Here is an 18,403-nt window from a genome sequence, read left to right on the forward strand (position 1 = left end):
TTACTTTGACGGTTGTCCCGCCGTGACGGAAAGTTCGGGAGACGGATTCAGCGGGGTAACGCCCTCTCAGCTGGTCCACCTCCGCTATTGGTTGTAACCAGAGATTGACGTCGCTTCGCACCAATGGGAATAGCGCAGCTCCTGTATCTTCTGTTGACAGCGGTGGGGGAGGGGCTGGTCACGTGATTAGTAGCCCAGCCGTTGAACGGACAAAGCTCGAGCTCTCCAGCGCGCGGGTGACGTAAGACACGGCGCACGTGAGGACAGATCCCGGTGTGGGGAACCCATGTGTGACGTCAGGCGTGTGCGTGCACCTGTGTGACGTCACCTGTGGGGGAGCGCTCGTATTTAAAAACACCTGAATGGACGTTTCTGATGATTTCGGTGGGACAACAACATTAATCACGGGTTTCATCACTGAATCCAGTGTTGTGAGATGTAAAGTCCCCTGTTATGTGTCCGGCTGTGCCGTGTTGTTGGTGGAGTGGGCAGCCTGGTGTTTGTCTCGATTCGGGTCACAACACCAGAATTGCCAGCGGGGTCCACACACAGTGTATTAGTCAACAGAAAACCTCTCGTCCCTGCAGTCTCTGTCTCCTGGTAAACTCAACACCCTGACAATGTGGACCATAGACACCCCTTCCTCTCAGAGTCAGGGGATCACTCAGACAGCTGATCACTGAGAGGAATTATATTTATTGGTCATTAAAGTTCACCCAGATTGGTTTGGACGGATTTGATGTGGAGTTCGGGGTGTCACAGTGAAAGGGCCGGACGGCCGAACTCTCTCCGTTGTCCAAACATCCTTCCAGGTGAGGCGACACTTCACCTGTGAATCTTCCGGGGTCGCCCGTTGTGTCCGCTGCTCCCGATGCGGCCGCCTCGACACTGGTGACACCAGACCCTCCGCAGTTGTGCGGGGTCGGGTTGTTTTTTTTGGGGGGGGGTCGATGTTAGTGTTTCCTTTTGTGCGGGAGTGGTGGGTTTTGGGGGTTGATGATCGGGATGCATTTCTTTTTGATGTAGGGGTGGGCTGGGAGTTTGATTTTTCTCTCTGAACGACTTTCATGTTCTTTCTTTGTTTCGTGGCTCTCTGGAGAAGAGAAGAAACTCCAGAGTTGTTTACGGATACCTGCTTGATAATAAATTAACCTTTGAACTATCCGCTCCTAGCGGGACTTCCCGGTGTCCAAACATTTTCATTCCTATTCCAATTCCCGTTCCCGTTCTGGCGTGTTAACCCATCGCCTCCTCTTGTGCTAAGGTGAAGTCACCCTCAGGGTCCAGGATCAGCACCTTATATTCCGTCTGAGTATCCCCTCCCCAACCTGATGGTATGAATATCGATTTCTCCTTCCGGTGAACAAATCTCTCCCTCGCCCCTCCCTCCCACTCCCTCTCTTCCTCTCTGACTTTTCACGTCCTCTCACCTGCTGATCACTTCTCTCTGGGTTCACTGCTCCATCCTTTTCTCCTATTCTCCACTCTCCTCTCCTATTAGATTCTATTTTCTTCTGCTCTTGAGCTTTCCCACCTACCTGACTTCACCTATCATCTTCCAGTGAGACATTTCCTCGCCTGCACCGATTTTATTCAGCTATTTCCGTCATTTCATCTCAGTCCTGAAGGAGGGTTCAACTGGAAACGTCGACTGTTGACTCTTTTCGATAGATGCTGCCCGGCCTGCTGAGTTCCACCAGCATTTTGTTTGTGTTGCTTTGGGTTTTCAGCGTCTGCAGACTTTAAACACGAGGAATTCTGCAGATGCTGGAAATTCAAGCAACACACATCAAAGTTGCTGGTGAACGCAGCAGGCCAGGCAGCATCTCTAGGAAGAGGTACAGTCGACGTCCTGACGAAGGGTCTGGGCCTGGAACGTCGACTGTACCTCTTCCTAGAGATGCTGCCTGGCCTGCTGCGTTCACCAGCAACTTTGACCTGCAGACTTTGTCGTGTTAGTGATTGACCTCTCCGCTGTCGCTCCGGCCTCCGGCAATCGATGGCGCTGCATGGACCTCCGGTCACCGGTGGCGCTGCATGGACCTCCGGCCACCGGTGGCGCTGCATGGACCTCCGGCCACCGGTGGCGCTGCATGGACCTCCAGCCACCGGTGGAGCTGCATGGACCTCCGGGCACTGGTGGCGCAGCCGCGAACCTCCTGCTAAACGCATGCGCGGTGCCGAATGCCGCTGCTGTTGGCGGTTTCCTGTTCGGGCGGCGGTGAGTGGAAACAAATCTCGGGTTTGTGTGAATCGGGGCCGGTGGATCGGGAAAGGTCCGGGCCCGGGCTCTGACTGACGGCTGGAGCAGGGGTGCAGTGACAATCTTTTAGGTGCTGGAGCTGAACGAGGGGTGGTTGATAAGTTCGTGGCCTAAGTCAGAAGGCCTGAAGTTTACAGCTGTCGTTACATGTACGTGTAGTTCCGCTCTGTGAGTGATCATGCAGAAAGTTTGAAGTTAATAACTGTTGTGGTATTTCTGTGTCAGATCATTGAAAATTGACAGGTTTTCAAAATTGACTCCTTCCACCTTAGACCACGAACCTATCAATCACCCCTGGTATGTCACACCCAGTGTGTGTACCTGCTCATTTCATGCACTGGGCAACTTCCTTGTCCCATTGATGTAATGAGCAGGTACACAAATTGGGTGTGACATTATATAATGTCGCTGTGTCTGGCTCTCTCTCACTCACTCTGTCTCACAGCCTGCTGTACTTGCATGCTTGCTTTCAGTGACTGATGTACACACAAATATAGTGATAGTTAAGACATTAACAAGATTATAGCCTCTCACACATCTGAACAGGGATCCAAGCCTGACTTCGAAGGACCATTACTTTCAGAACTGCATTTGGAGCCGGTTAGAAAATTTGAACGAGATGCAGGCGAAACACAGCTTTTGTTAGTTTTACTGTTATCAATGACTTCTACGTTATTCTTGTTACACTCCTCAGCTTGTTTACGGAAGAAAGAAGTTAACATTGTTTGCTTAGAAGCCATAGGGTTGTTAGTGAGAAAAATTTACTTTTGTATTAGTGAGTAATCCACGGACCACCACAGATGTAGCTTTACTAATACGACTGAGTCAGAGCAGACAGCAGGGCCCACAGCGCTTAGCAGTGTTCCTAAGCAGGTATAAAAATAACAGAAATAAAGCAAATAAGCTTTTTACGCTCTTAGCCACCTAAATTGGAACCAAGTAATCAAGTATGAAAAAAAACGTCTAATGAAGTTTTGCTAAAGCCACGAATATTGCTGAATATTAGTATCAAAAGTGGAAGGTTGGCAACTCTGCCTCGTACCGTTTCTCTCACAGAAATGGTTGGACAGGAAGTGTATCTGTGAGTGTCGATACTTACAATATCCTCACATGTCGGGTATTACCTTGTTAGACTAATACAGATTCTGTTTAGTCTTTAAATATATAAAAAGTTAAAGAAGCGTGAATCTTAACATAAATTATTATCGTATCTATACGAATAAAAAATATCGTATTTGGAAGTGATAAATGTTAACAGGGGAGGAGGGCAACCATTTGGGAGTTTGGAAATGTGTTTCATCTCATTTATTGCCTCACTAAATCATTCTTTTTCCTATCAACACAAAGAGAATAAGAGCCTCTTTCCAATCAACTACAGTTGGTGAAGCTCGGCCAAGGGGTTGATCCACTATTAATGACAGTTGAAATGATGTAAAACTAGCTTATAGCCTAGAAATGTTTTTTTTTTTCCCTATTTGGTTTGAAAAAAAAAACTAAATTCACTTTATCCAGGTGTAGAAGAGGATTTTGGATGTTACCTTGAATATTTCATCAAAATCAGTCTGAAGATAAGCGAGCAGTTATTTTTTCTTTCATTATTTTCTGCTTTTAACCTGGGTTTCGATGTTCATTCCTTGCTTAATAGAGCTCCTACCTGGAATGCAATGGTACCCGTTGGAAAGAGCAGAAAAACGCTCACACTTGTGTACAGTCGTCCCTCGGCTGGAGAGAGACGGAGGATCTGTGAAATGGAGGGAGGCTACAGCAGGGCATGCTGGGAAAACAACGGGTCGAGCCAGGACGAACTTCACAGATACCTCAATAAAAAACAGTCACAGCTCCAGGATTTCACCAAAAACGATCAAATATCCTATCCTAATGTTATTAGTGATATTTTCCCCACCAGTCACCACTCCCTATCCCAAACCCCCGCCTCTGTAAAATTCCCCCTATTTAATATGCGGCCGCTGTTAAATTCCCCGCTTGTTCATTTTGACGTTTTTTTACCGAGGTGCCGGAGTGGTGCCCCGGTGAGCTCCGGCAGCACTGCACCCCTGTTTAGATCCAAGTAAAATGGACCCGGGGATCAAGCTGCCCGGGTTTGTGAGGTATTGAGCCAGTATTTCTGGTCTGGGATCAAATGTTTGTTTCTGGAGTTCCTCTGGAAGCAATGCTGTTAATCTGAGGAGAGAATGAGTTTGTATTCCATCCCTCACAAGGAGAGGCTGTGATTAAATGGGCTGTTCCGTGTTTGCACCAGCAGAAATAGATCTGGGGGGTTCAGTGTTCGAACTGTGTTTGGAAATTCCTCCACGCTGTCACCTGTCTGTCAGACAGCGGAAATCAAACAGAAACTCAAGTTGCTGGAGATCTGCACTAAATTCTGAATCCATTCTGACAGAAGATTGTGAACCTGAATCGTTAAATTTGTTTCTCTCCCCACAGCAGTTCCTTTCCTGTTGAGCGACTCTGGTGATTCCAGTTTCTTTTTATTAAATTCACTCTGGGATGGTTTACATTTCCTGATTGTCTGTTGTACTTGGGAATGTGTTCAGTGCAGTTGTTGCTGACAAGGTTCACATGAATAATCTCAGGAATGATCAGCTTTACGTATGAGGAGCATTTGATGGTTATGGGGCTGTGCTCACTGGAGTTCAGACGGGGTGGTGAAAGGGGAGGTGGTTAAGTAAACCTACTGAATGCTGAGAAGCCTGGATACAGTGGACATGGAGAGGATGTTTCCATTAGACGGAGAGTCTGTGATCTGACAGCACAGTCTCAGAATAAAGACGCTTCCCTTTAAAACTGAGATGAGAACAATCTCTTCAGCCAAAAGATGGCTGATCTGTGGAATTTGTTGCCACAGAGGGTGGTTGGAGGCTGTGATTTGGGTATATTTAGGGCAGAGATTAATATATTCATGATTGCAAAGTAGCTTCAGGGTTACAGGAGGAAGGCAGGAATATGGTATTGGAATAAATCTCAGTTGAGTGCTGGAGCAGACTCGATGGATCGAATCACCTAATTCTGTTCCTGCATCTTATATCTTACCGTGACTGAACGATGACTCCTTCCTATCCCTTATTAGATTTTGTGACGTGTCAGGGGCAGTTACAGATTTGTTCACTGGGATCATTATATTTGTCTTCAATGTTTAGATTTCAGTGAGCAGAAATATTTTGTTCTCGTTTGTATTGTTAACGTGCTTCATTATCTTTCATGTTAAAGTTAGACCTGCAGTGAGAGATTTATTGGAAGAAAAGCTCACAACTGGAAGAAAACCACGACTGAAGATGAGGGAACAGCAGCAAGTGACCCAGCCCGAGGACTGAGAGCACCAACTGGAGAGAACCCTTCAGACTCAGGGTTTCCATTGATTCAGTCCGGAGCAAGTTTGGTGAGTCTCATTTACTAAAACACTGGTCCATCAGACATTACATATCTGTACAAACTAAGGTAGGGAATAGTTGTGGTGAGACTGAATGTGCCCAGAAATAGCAGTTATGCCTCTGTCAGACCCAGTTGCAATCACTCCAGGTCTGGTAATGTACTGTCAGTATCCCAGCTCTTTAAACTCACTCACATTCCCTCAGTGTTTGCTCATTTGAAGAACTTGCATCTTCTGAAGTAGCTTTTGGTCTGTTCTGAGTGTGGAGAGAGAAAGAGGGGTGTTTATATTACTATCTGGCAAAAAGAAGTAATTGTTTGACATTACTTGCTGCAAACTCACTCCCCATACCCTGTACATTCTCAACCAGATTATTGATTTAGATGACATGTAGCAATGGGTGTAACCCTGGGGAACTCCACGAGGCACGGGCCTGGACTCCAATAAACAGCCTCCCATCATCACCATCTGCTTCCTGCCATCTAGCTGTTCCCAGACTCTGGGCTCTGTGACAAACACAATGTTAGCAGCAAGATTAGACAGTGATTAATATAAAGAGAGATTTGTTTCTTCCTGAAAGCTGTCTGATGCAACGGACCAGATCCTCCCTTGCTTCCAACTTAATCTGCCCTAGGACCACTCCTCCCAGGTCACACTGTGTCTGATAACCCACACATCCCCAACCTCCCTCCACCCCGCCAGTAGCCCCACAACTTTCCCACCATTTACCCCACACCCGTACACGTAAACAGATCCACGTCACCCACATCCACTCTCACAGCCTGGGAAACCACAACTAACTGATCCGACATTCCCGGCCCAGACTGCCCAGCTGTCCGGCTCGGTCCCGGCCCTTTCCCACTGCAACCGCCCCTCGATTTACACCAACCCAAGATCAGACCCTTCCTCATCGCGGCCCAGCCAGGAGAACCGCCGGTAACAGCTGGGGTCGGCCCTGTGCTGTGATTCGCAGGAGGTCCCCGCGGCGCCACCAGTGGCCGGAGGTCGGAGGGACAACGTAGAGGATTTGGCTGTCCGGTTCTTTCACTGTGACACCCCCCGAACTCTGCATTAACTCCATCCAGCCAAATCTGGACCAACTTCAACGACCAACAAATATAATTCCTCTCAGCGATCAGCTATCTGAATGATTCACTCACTTTAGAGGAAGGGGTACCTACACTGTCGGGGTGTTTAAATTGCCGGGAGACAAGGACTGCAGGGACGAGGGGTCTTCTGTTAACTGATACAAACCTGTCTTTACCCTGCTGGCAATTCCGGTTTATATCAGTAAAACTGTTGTTTCTGAAAATACTAGACAATGAGACACTGCACTGACTGAACCACCCCAGACCTGATCACCCTGGAAAGTCCTCCTCAGAAACGTTGGGGTTTTGTGACCCGACTCGAGACAAGCACCACACCGCCCACTCTACGGACAACATGGCAGAGTAGGGTATCTTGCAGGGGACTTTAAATCACACAACGTTGGATTCATTGATGAAAACCGTCAAGTTTCCTTTGTTCACCCCCGATATCATAAAAAACGTCCATTAAACAGTTTTTGAATACAAACTCTCTCCCACATGTGACGTCATTCTGTTGCCCCTGCATAAAACCATAAAATACACTGTAGGAGCAAAATTAGGCCATTTGGTCCATCGCTCCTGCTCTGACGTTAAATCATAGCTGTTCCAATTTTCCTCTGTCCCAGTCTCCTTCCTTCCTCCCCGTAAATCGTCATCAATCAGGAATCTAGCAACCTCTGCCTTTGATATCCATAAATACCTGGCCTTCACAGCTGCCCGTGGCAAAGGATTCCACAGATTCACCACTCTCTGGCTAAAGAATTCTCCCTCATCTCCTTTGTAAAAGGACACCCCTCTACCCCCTTTAATCTGAGGCTGCGTCCTCTGATCGTGGACTCTCCCAATACTGGAAACATCCTCTCCACATCCACTCGATCAAGGCCATTCACCATTCGATAGGATTCAATGAAATCATCCTTCATTCCTCTGAATACAGGTCCAGAGCCATCAAATGCTCTTCATATGACAGGCCATTCAATCCTGCACTCTTTTCCTTAAACCTGCTTTGAACTCTCTCCAGTGTCAGCACATCCTTTCTGAGATGAGGGGCCCAAAACTGCTGAGAATAATCCAAGAGCTTTATAAAGTCTCAACATTACATCCTCACTTTTATATTTTAGTCTCCTTGAACTGAATGTGAAAATCGTACTTGCTTTCCTCACCACAGACTCGACCCACAAATTATCCCTTAGTGAATCCTGCACAAGGACTCCCAACTCCATTTGCACTCAGATTTCTTTGTACATTCTCTCCATTTAGAAAATAGTCAACCCTTTCATTTCTTCTAGCAAAGTGTATAATCATGCAACTCCCAACACGGTATTCTATCATTCCTTTCCTTGCCCATTTTCCTCATCTTTCTGTACCCTCACTACTTCCCCAAAACAACCTGTCCTTCCACCTATCTTAACATCACCTGAAAACTTTGCAACAAAGCCAACAGTTCCATCATCCAAATCATTGGCATGTAACATGAAAAAAATTGTTCACAACATAGACCCCTGTGGAACTCCACTAGAAACTGGTAGCCAGCCAGAAAAGGCTGTCTGTATTCCCACTCGTTTCCTCCTGCCAATCAGCCACTACATTTTCCTGTAATAACTCAGAGCTCGTTAAGGAGCCTCGTGTGTGGCACCTTGTCAAAGGCCTGAAAATCCAAGTACGTGACATCAACCAATTCTCCTTTGTCTACCCTGCTTATTATTTCTTCAAAGCATTCCAACAAATTTATCAGGAAAGATTTTCCCTTGAGGAAACAATGCTGACTCCGGCCTATTTTATGTTGTGCCTCCAAGTCCCCCGAACTCACATCCTGAACAATCGAATCCAACATCTTCCTAACCACTGGCCTATAGTTTCCTTTCTTCTGTCTTTTACCCTTCTTGAGGAGTGGAGTAACATTTGCAATATTCCAGTCTTCCAGAACCATTCCTGAATTTAGTGATTCTTGAAGGATCATTACTAATGCCTCCACAATCTCTCCAGCCACCTCTTTCAGAACTCTGGGTGTAAACTATCTCATCCACGTGGCTTATCTGCCTTCAGATCTTCAGTTTCCAAAGAACCTTCTGTCTTGTTGTGATCCCTTCTGTGCAGGTCCCACCTTCCCTGGAAGAGAGCCATGGAACCAAAAATCTTATCCCCTCCCCTTCTCTCCCCCCTCCACATGCCTGATGTCATGCATGGGTTTGCTACACCAGTGTCTGACGTCACATCCACTTCCTTACGTCTGCGGGTTTGTTTCTCGCGGTTGTGCAGTTTAATCTTTCTTCCGTTCAGACAAGGGAGTGAGATCCAGATCCGTCACGTCCTCTCATTGTGGGTGGGCATTTTTTATACATTGACTCCATTCCACTGTTACAAATTGCCGAAGTGCAGCCAATGTTTCGAGGTACATAGCCCTATTATTCCAAGGAGGAAGCCTTTTCTGTTTTTCTGGGCTTCTCAAACATTTGTACACTTCAGTGAAATCTCCCTCCAGAAGTTCCAGATGAGAAGCTCAGTCTGTCTAATATCTCCACACAATTAAAGTGGGGAATCGTTTATTATTGTCATGTACCGAGGGTCAATGAAAATCTTGTCTTGCATACCATCCTCTCAGTTCCACACATTACAACAGTAGATTATGATAAAATATTAATAGAGTGTAACAAAGTATTGTGGTTACAGAGAAAATCCACTGCAGGTAGACATGGTGCAAGGTCACATCGAGTTACATTATGAAGTCAAGAGTCTATCTTATAATGCTGAGGAATATTCAGTTTGCTTATAACAGCAGAATGGAAAATATCCCTAGGTCTGGGGGTATGTTTTCTGTTTTGTCGTTTTCATTTATCTTCGACCCGAGGGGTGGTTGAGAATGAAGAATGTCTGGTCTGGGGTTCTGGGAATGTTTAATTAGATTATTAGATTATGAAGACACACAGTCCTCTTTTATTGTCATTTAGTAATGCATGCATTAAGAAATAATACAATATTTCCTCCGGTGTGATATCACAAAACACAGGACAGACCAAGACTGAAAAAACTAACAAAACCACATAATTATAACATATTGTTACAACAGTGCAACAATACCATATCTTGATGAAGAATAGTCCGTGGCTCAGTAAAAAGTTCAAAGTCTCTCGAGTGAGTGAGTGAGTCCGTGGAGGGGAGGCTTGTTTCCGTGATAGGCTCAGCTCTGTCCACAGTTCTCTGCTGTTTCCTGAAGTCAACAGAAGAGAGGAGCCGTACAAAGGTGTGAAGTATCCGGATGGGATACTTCTTATGGTGTGAACTTAAATTCGCTGGACCAATAACCACACCACAAACAGTTCTTTACTTTATCCTTTTCACCAGTTTATTTGTTTGAACTCAGCCGGTGAGAAGCTCGGAGCCAAGCGTCAGAGAGACAGAATTCCTCTCCCTCTGGCGGCTCGTGACGAACCTTTGTCTAACATGCAGAAATGTTACAATTTATAGAAATCGCGAAACAAAGGGGGCTTTAGTTCAACTGGTATTCCCACCAAGTCTGTTGGAGCAAAACTTAATTTCTTAGATAAGAGAGTCCACTAAATCAGGGTTTTAATTACAAATGAATGTTCTGTCCAATCCTTATCAGTTATTCTCTTTTGTTAGACATAGGAGGGAACTTAGTTCAATTTGTGTCTCATGAGAACTCAACTCCACATAACGTTTCCAAGAGACATCTGTGAGTCGTTAATCTAAACAAGCTGCAAGCAGATTCCTCAGTGAAGGACAAAACAGAAATGTGCACACTATCCAGAACAGAGCACACATAATTTCACACTTAAATTTTAACCCCTTATTTACAAGAGTCCAAGAATCATTTCTTATGTCACCCAATCCCCTTAAAACTTCATCACCAGAGTATGGAAGCAGATGGATCTTCCCCTCTGACTGGAAGCCTGTGACTAGTTGTTTGTCAACTGTATCAGTAATCTGGATGATATGGTGGTTAACTGGATCAGCAAAGTTGTAGATGACACCAAGATCAGTGGTGTAGTGGACAGCGAGGAAGACTATCATGTCTTGCAGTGAGATCTGAACCAGCTGGAAAAGTGGGTTGAGAAATGGAAAATGGAATTTAATGCAGACAAGTGCGAAGTGTTGCACTTTGGTGGGACCTACCGGGGTTGGTCTTACACAGTGACTGGTCGGGCACAGGGAAGTGTTGTAGAAGAAATGAATCTGAGAATACAGGTCTATATTTCACCGAAAGTGGTGACTCAGTTCGATACGGATGGAAAGAAAGATTTTGGCACATTGGCCTTCATAAACCAAATTACTGAGTACAGGAGATGGATGTTATGTTGACTTTGTACAAGACATTGGTGAGGCCTAATTTTGAGTGTTGTCTACAGTTTTGGTCACTAACCCACAGGAAGATGTAAAAGAGGTTGAAAGAATTCAGAGAAAATTCGCAAGGATGTTGCCAGGTCTGGAGGACTTGGGTTATAAGGAGAGATTGAACAGGACAGGACGTTATTCCTTGGAATGTAGAAGATTGAGGGGAGATTTGATGGAGGTGTACCAGAATTATGAGGGTTATAGATGGGGTAAATGCAAGCTGACTTACTCCACTGAGATGGGGTGGGATTACAACCAGAGGCCATGGGTTAAGGGTGACGTTGAAACATTAAGGGGAACATGAGGGGAAACTTTTTTCACACAGACGGTCGTCCAGGTGTGGAATGAGCAGACAGCCCAACTGGTGCATGCGAGCTCATTTTCAACATTGAAGAGGTTTGTGTCGGTACCTGGATGGTAGGGGTACAGGGGTAGACAGTTTAAATAGTTCAACACAAACTAGATGGGCCAAAGGGCCTGTTTCTGTGTTGTACTTTTCTATGACTGTGTGATAAGAACATGAAATAATACTAATATTCATCTAATTCATTTTAACAGCTGTGCAGACCAACCATTCATCTGGGCAGAAAATGTTTTCATGGCTTTAAAACTGTGGCACTTTAAATTGACAGTAGATGAAAGAAAATCCCAGCTGTACGTCAACAAAGGGATGAACCCATTCATCTGCTCAGACAGTGGGAATGGATTCAGTCGGTCATTTCAACTGAAAGTACATCAGCAAGTTCACACTGGGACAAGGCCATTCACCTGTTCTGTGTGTGAGAAGGGATTCAGTCGGTCTTCCCACCTGTGGACACACCAGTCAGTTCACATCGAGCAGAGGCTGGTCATCTGCTGAATTTTTGGGGAAGGTTTCACTCGGTTATCTGACCTAATGGCTCACCAGCGAGTTCACACCGGGGAGCGGCTGTTCACCTGCTCAGACTGTGCGAAGGGATTCACTAAATCATGTAAACTGAAGGTACATCAGCGAGTTCACACTGGAGAGAGGCCGTTCACCTGCTCAGACTGTGGGAAGGGATTTACTGTCTCATCTGCACTGAAGGTACATCAGTGATTTCACACTGGGGAGAGGCTGTTCACCTGAGAAAATGTTGATACTTTATAAGACACCACTTAGGCTCCATTTAGAATATTGGGGACCTAGATCTCAGAAAAGGTGTGTTGTCATTGGAGAGAGTCCGGAGGATATTCAAGAAGATGATTCTGTGAAAGAAGCGGTTGAGATATGAGGAGCGTTTGCCAGCCTTGGGCCCGTACTGCTGCACTGACCTATGTTGAATAGATGGGGGTGGTGGGGGAGTTAAATCTCACTGAAACCCACCAAATGTGGATAGATCTAGATAGGGTGGATGAGGAGAGGACTTTTCATATGGTGGGGGTAGTCATAACAGAGGTCACAGCCTCAAAACTGAGGAGTGACCTTTTAGAGGATTTTATTTCATCACAGAGCAGTGAATCTGTGGAATTCTCTGACACAGACCGTGGTGGGGGCCAAGTCTGTGGCCACATTCAAGGCAGAAGCTAATAGTTTGCTGATCAGTCAGGGCATTACAGGATATGCCGAGGAAGCAGGTGCATGGGGTTGAGTGAGAACCGGGATCAGCCATGATAGAACGGCAGAGCAGACTCGATGGGGCTGAATGGCCTAATTCTGCTCCTATGTCTTATTGTCTTATACTGCCAGTGTCTTACACAGTGAAGATTGACACAAAACACTTATAATAACATATGGCCAATATTCCTTTGCTCTGTTACTAACTCGCCAGCATCATCTTCCAGCGTTATATCAACTCTTGCCTCTCTTTTACTCTTTATAAATCTGAACAACTTTTGATGCTTGATATTATTGGCTCACTTACCTTAATTTTTCATCTTGTATCTCCTGTGTGTTTTTTTTTAGTTGTCTCCTGTTGGTTATGTAAAAGCTTTACAATCCTCTAACTTCCCATTAATTTCTTGTTATATTATATGACCCCGCTTTTGGTTTTATCAAAAACAGGAGAAAATCTGTGGATGCTGGAAATCCAAGCAACACATACACAAAATGCTGGAGGAACCTAGGAGGCCAGGCAGCATATATGGGAAATAGTAAACAGTCAACGTTTCAGGCTGAGACCCTTCATCAGGACTGGGGGAAAAAGAATGATGAGATGTCAGAGGAAGAAGAGTGGGGGTGAAAAGCGTGGAGGAAGTGGCAGGTGATAGGTGAAACCGGGAGAGGGAGAGTAGTGAAGGAAAAAACTTCTTAGGATATAATTTCCTTATTGATTCTCGAAAGATCATTGCTAATGCCTCCACATCTCTTCAGCCACCTCTTTCAGATCCCTGGGGTGTACACCATCTGGTCCAGGTGACCTATTTACCTCCAGACCATCTCTGTTTCCCAAGAACCTTCTCCCGAGTAATGTAACTTTACACATTCTGACCACTGATATCTGGGAATTCCATATTCTTGTCAGGGTCTTTGACGGATAAGAGTGAGTTTATTCAGTTATTCAACTTATTCGGTTGATCTGCCATCACCTTGCATCCCACCCCATTACTCCCTCTCCAGCATCATTTTTCAGTGGCCCGATATCCACTTCCGCCTCTCTTTTACATGTTTATATGTACCTGAACAAACATTTGGTATCCTCTTTAATATTACTGGCTAGCTCACCTATGTATTCCATCTTTTCCTTCTTAATTACTTCAGTTGCATTCTGGTTTTTAAAAGCTTCTGAATCCTCTAGCTTCCTAGTAGTTTTTGCTCCATGTCCTCTCTTTGTTTTTTTATGTTGTCTTTCATTTCTCTTGTCAGTCACGGTTTTGTCACCTTACATTTAGAATACTACTTCCTCTTTGTAATGAGATTGATAAGTTTGTGGCCAAAAGTAGAATGAGTCAATTTTAGAGAACCTAGCACATTTATTTTTTCAACATCGTCCCCTCCTGCATTTACACAGTTAGTCCAGTGGTCGTGGAGCAAACGGATCTTGGACCTCCAGAAAGTGTCCACAGCAGGGGTGATTGATAAGTTTGTGGCCTAAGGTAGAAGGAGATGAGTTATACAGCTCTCCTTACAGGCACATGCAGGTCAACTCTTTGAGTGATTATGCAGAAAGTTTGAAGTTAATAACTCATCTCCTTCTACCTTAGGCCATGAACTTCTGAATCACCCCTGATGAGAACTACACACAAAGTGCTGGAGGAGCACGGCATGTGAGGCAGCATCTATGGATGGGAATCAACATTTCGGGACAAGACGCTTCATCGGGACTCTTGGTACCCACGTATCTGGAATATCAACAAGCAAAGACAATAGAAAGTAGTGCAAAGTGAGGAAAACCTTTGACAAAATTTAGTTGAAGGCTTAAACAAGAACCTGCCAAACAGAGCTCAATAGTTAACAAATACAACAAAGGTAATAAACACTTCCATCAATCCCGACATTGACTTTTTTTTATAAAAATATCTTGGTCCCATTTCAATCAATAAAATTTACAAAGATAAATAAGAACTTTAGAAAAGACTACTTACACTCAAACCCACTTAGATTAACACTACCATGGACAGAAGGAGGAAGAGAAATAACACACTTGGAAAAAAAAAGGAAACCACACAACAGTCAGATAACACTTCTAAGTATATATTCTCATCAAAACTGAACTGGATTCAGCACTCCATGTGTGCATCTGCAACCGTGGTAAGAAATACAGACCAGAAAACTTAAATGAGAGCCCAACTCAGAAAAATGAATCATCACTAGGGAAGAAAACATTAACCAGTGGAATGAGTACGACCCTCCATGGGAGAAATCCCAACGATCTGAACAGATGAGATGTTGACAAGGAAGCATCGAGCACCTGACTGAGAGTTGGAGACCTCTTCCCAGACACAGGGGGGCTTCCTTGCAGAAATACAGGACAAGGTGGTTAACAAAAGGAAAGAAAAAAAAAATCAAAAATACATGAGATACAAACAAAGCAGTAAGTGCAGAAAATGCCTAGAGAAACCAGACACAATCCTGTAGCAGTTTAACTCAAACTGATTACTTACAAAAGTACAATCAAGTGGTATATATCATTCACCAAAATCTTGCTTTAAAATACAAACTCATGAATGCCCTCTATCAAGGCACCATAAATTCAAGCCTGATCCAGTTTTACAGTCAAAATATTACAAATTATGTGACAATCAATACAAGCAGGAACAACTCCCTCAATAAATAAAACCATTCCCAACCAACAGATGTTCCTCAATCAGTGGAGCACATCACCACGGGTATTGTTTGTGTCATCAGTCAGAAAACCGAAAGACTTTCGCTGCCAGTCAACTTCCAAATGTTGCTACTTTTCATTCATTGCCGTGCCCCGCTGCTGATTCCCTTCTCCTCATCATACGTTCTTGCCCCGACCATCACCCAGAGCCCCAAACTTTGCCCCGTGCAGACCTGCCTCTGGTTTCTGACCCTGCTCCATCTGCAGAGAATTCAAGGGAAACCTCTTCAATTAGAGCAGGAGAGAGTAATATAGTGACAGCAGGCCTGAATAGGGATCTTGACGGGATGAAAGCCTGGGCAGACAACTGGAATGTCACCTTTGAGCCTACTGAGTGCAAGGCAATGGTGATGTCTAGGAAGAGGAATCCATCTAACCCCGACCTGTATTTTGGGAACTGCAAAATCCTTTGTGTTAATATTGACAGCAAGTTGGTATGGGATAAACTCCTTTCCACTATTTCATACATGGCTGGACAAAGGCTTGGAGCTCTGTGGAAAATAGCATCCAAATTAGACAAAGGGGGCAGAGCCACGGTTTACAAAGCCCAGGTACGAAGTATCATGGGTGAATGCCTCACAGAGTGTCCTCAGCCAGCTTGATTCCATCAAAGAAAGGCTCTCAGGATTATAGGTGTAGATGAAAATGCACAATGCAGAATATACAAAATGCACACCAGCCACAGCCCTGCAGACCTTCGCACCATGCTGCCTTCATCTCATGAGAGACGGCGTACCAGACGATCAAGATTGTCTATGCCTGCTCAGGCTGTTTCTATGCCTGATGCGAGAACCCACACACCGGATAGAAGCTTCCTTCACAGTGCTATCAGAATTTGGAACAGCCTTCCAGATGCTGTGGTTGGAAACATCTGCGACGATGGGGTGCAAGCCTTCAAGAGTCGAGTGCACAAACACCTATCATCTCTGGGAGGGAAGTCACATGCTTCTTAAGCTATCATGAAGGGGACCAGGACGGCAATGCTTGGTTGTTGGCAAGTAGGGTTAATACCTGACTTTCAAGAGCACTTGTGAGTTATCTTCCGGCTGGACTTAGTCCTTAAACTGCTGGAGAACAGTGCGGAAAGAGCAGGTGCTGTTTCCTCCCGGTAGGGATTAGTTTTTAGTTCCAAATGCTCCTGCCACATTCTGTCACCCTGCAACCTTATCCTTCAATCTCTTTAAATTATGGAGGGCAGCCTGTGTATAAATGTCTCTCTCCAGCAGATTTCATCATGACTCCAGTATTTCTACTATGTTTTAATGTTTCTTACCTGTACATATGATTTTTTTTGTATTCTATCGCTGAGCAGCAGTGAACCTTCTAATTGGCCTATCAGAGTTCTCTTTGGGAACAAGTTGACTTGATCAGCATTTCTGATCTGGCTCTTGTTCACGATTGCACTTAATAAAAAAAACAAAAAAATCCCTCAGAGTGGTGACTGTTTGGAACCCATCCCACAAGGGGGGAGAGAGAGTTGAACAACAGGGGAGGATTTAAAAGGGCTGTCGTGGAACTGAATCACTGGCAGTGTCCAGCCGGCCTGAGTTGACTCTCTGCAGTACACTAATTGTGTTATAAATTCACTAAGTACCCAAGACAGAGTTTAAAACAGAACTGATTTATTTGTCTAAGATCCAGAATATTAAATTCCAGTCCCATTAAAGGTGATTGTGCAGCAGAAGAAACTCCTCCCATGCCCAGTGACCAGGGTGCAGACTGGGTGTGGTGAGCAGCAGCAATAATTGCAGAGTTCAGCACCGACAGTCACTCTCGAAACTGCATTCAGCAACGGTGATGGACAAATATCCAGCATGCAGCTTATTGAAACATTCTCCCCAGTGTGAACCCGGTAGGGTGTCACAAGTGTAACATGCTGTAAGGTTTCACTGCTCATGGAATGGCCTCTCTGCAATGTTTCACTGCTGAGGTAATGGTTTCTCTGTAGCAGCAATGATTAGGTTACGAATAGACATAATAGGGTTTTGGAGCGCGGGGTTATCCAATGGCAGAAATGTTGTTCTTTCTTGTGAGTCTGGAAGGGAGATTTTCGCTGTATTTTGCCGGTGAGAGATGAGAAGACGCAAATGGAGAGAGTGGGCCCTTTTTCTTTTTTTTGTTTTCTTTACTAACCCTATAGTCAAAATAAGAATTATAATTCTCAATTATTTAATCACATATTGTGTACTGCTTGTTATTTTGGGGTACTGATTTGTAACAGAGGACACATCGTGCAGCATCCACCCAAACGAGATTTCTTAAGTTTGGCCGGGCTGGGGGGCTACCACCCCCTATATTAAGCTGCTAGCCGAAGCGAAAGTTTCATAAAATTAGATAAGTGAGTGAATCGCTTCCCACATTCACAGCAGGTGAACGGCCTCTCCCCAGTGTGAACTCAGTGATGCACATTTGGTTGATGTAGCTGACAGAATCTCTTTCCAAAGTCTGAGCAGGTGAATGGCCTCTCCCTAGTGTGAATTGACCGGTGTGTCAGTGGGCAAGATGACCGAGTGAATCCCTTCCCACAATCTGAGAAGGTGATCGGCCTCTACCTGATGTGAACTTGCTGGTGTCTCTGCAGATGAGATGACTGAGTGAATCCCTTCCCACACACTGAGCAGGTGAATGGCCTCTCCCCAGTGTGAACTGACTGGTGTCTCTGTAGTTGAGATGACCGAGTGAATTCCTTCCCACAGACTGAGCAGGTGAATGGCCTCTCCCCAGTGTGAACTGACTGGTGTCTCAGTAGGTGAGATGACAAAGTGAATCCCTTCCCACAGTCTGAACAGGTGAACGGCCTCTCCCCAGTGTGAACTCGCTGATGTACCTTCAGTTGGGATGAGCAAGTGAATCCCTTCCCACAGTCTGAGCAGGTGAATGGTCTCACCCTAGTGTGAACTTGCTGGTGTATCTGTAGAAGAGATGACCAAGTGAATCCCTTCCCACAGACTGAGCAAGTGAATGGTTTCTCCCCAGTGTGAACTCGCTGGTGTATCTGTAGATCAGATGAACGAGTGAATCGCTTCCC

The 18,403-nt window shown here is 45.0% G+C and overlaps 2 protein-coding genes across 6 annotated transcripts in view; one reads left to right on the forward strand and one right to left on the reverse strand.

Annotated features, from left to right (window-relative positions):
- The window catches only part of LOC140208589 (uncharacterized), a 180,454-nt gene that overhangs the window by 6,037 nt on the left and 156,014 nt on the right, over positions 1 to 18,403 (reverse strand). The window contains 1 exon segment of the mRNA XM_072277367.1: positions 17,933 to 18,257. Within this exon segment, the coding sequence (XP_072133468.1) occupies positions 17,933 to 18,257 (325 nt within the window).
- Positions 2,088 to 18,403, forward strand: part of LOC140208601 (uncharacterized) — a 397,399-nt gene continuing 381,083 nt past the window's right edge. The window contains exons 1-4 of one of the 5 annotated variants that reach the window (XR_011888835.1): positions 2,088 to 2,221; positions 5,492 to 5,660; positions 11,651 to 12,074; positions 14,255 to 18,075. The gene's annotated coding sequence lies outside the window, so the exon portion shown is untranslated. Of the gene's footprint in view, positions 2,222 to 2,257; positions 2,413 to 4,097; positions 5,661 to 11,650; positions 12,075 to 14,254; positions 18,076 to 18,403 lie in introns of those variants that run through there. The other 4 variants (XR_011888836.1, XM_072277397.1, XM_072277399.1 and 1 more) reach the window with 4 other exon arrangements.

Source organism: Mobula birostris, chromosome 13 (assembly GCF_030028105.1).
Source record: "Mobula birostris isolate sMobBir1 chromosome 13, sMobBir1.hap1, whole genome shotgun sequence".
Lineage (NCBI taxonomy): Eukaryota > Metazoa > Chordata > Chondrichthyes > Myliobatiformes > Myliobatidae > Mobula > Mobula birostris.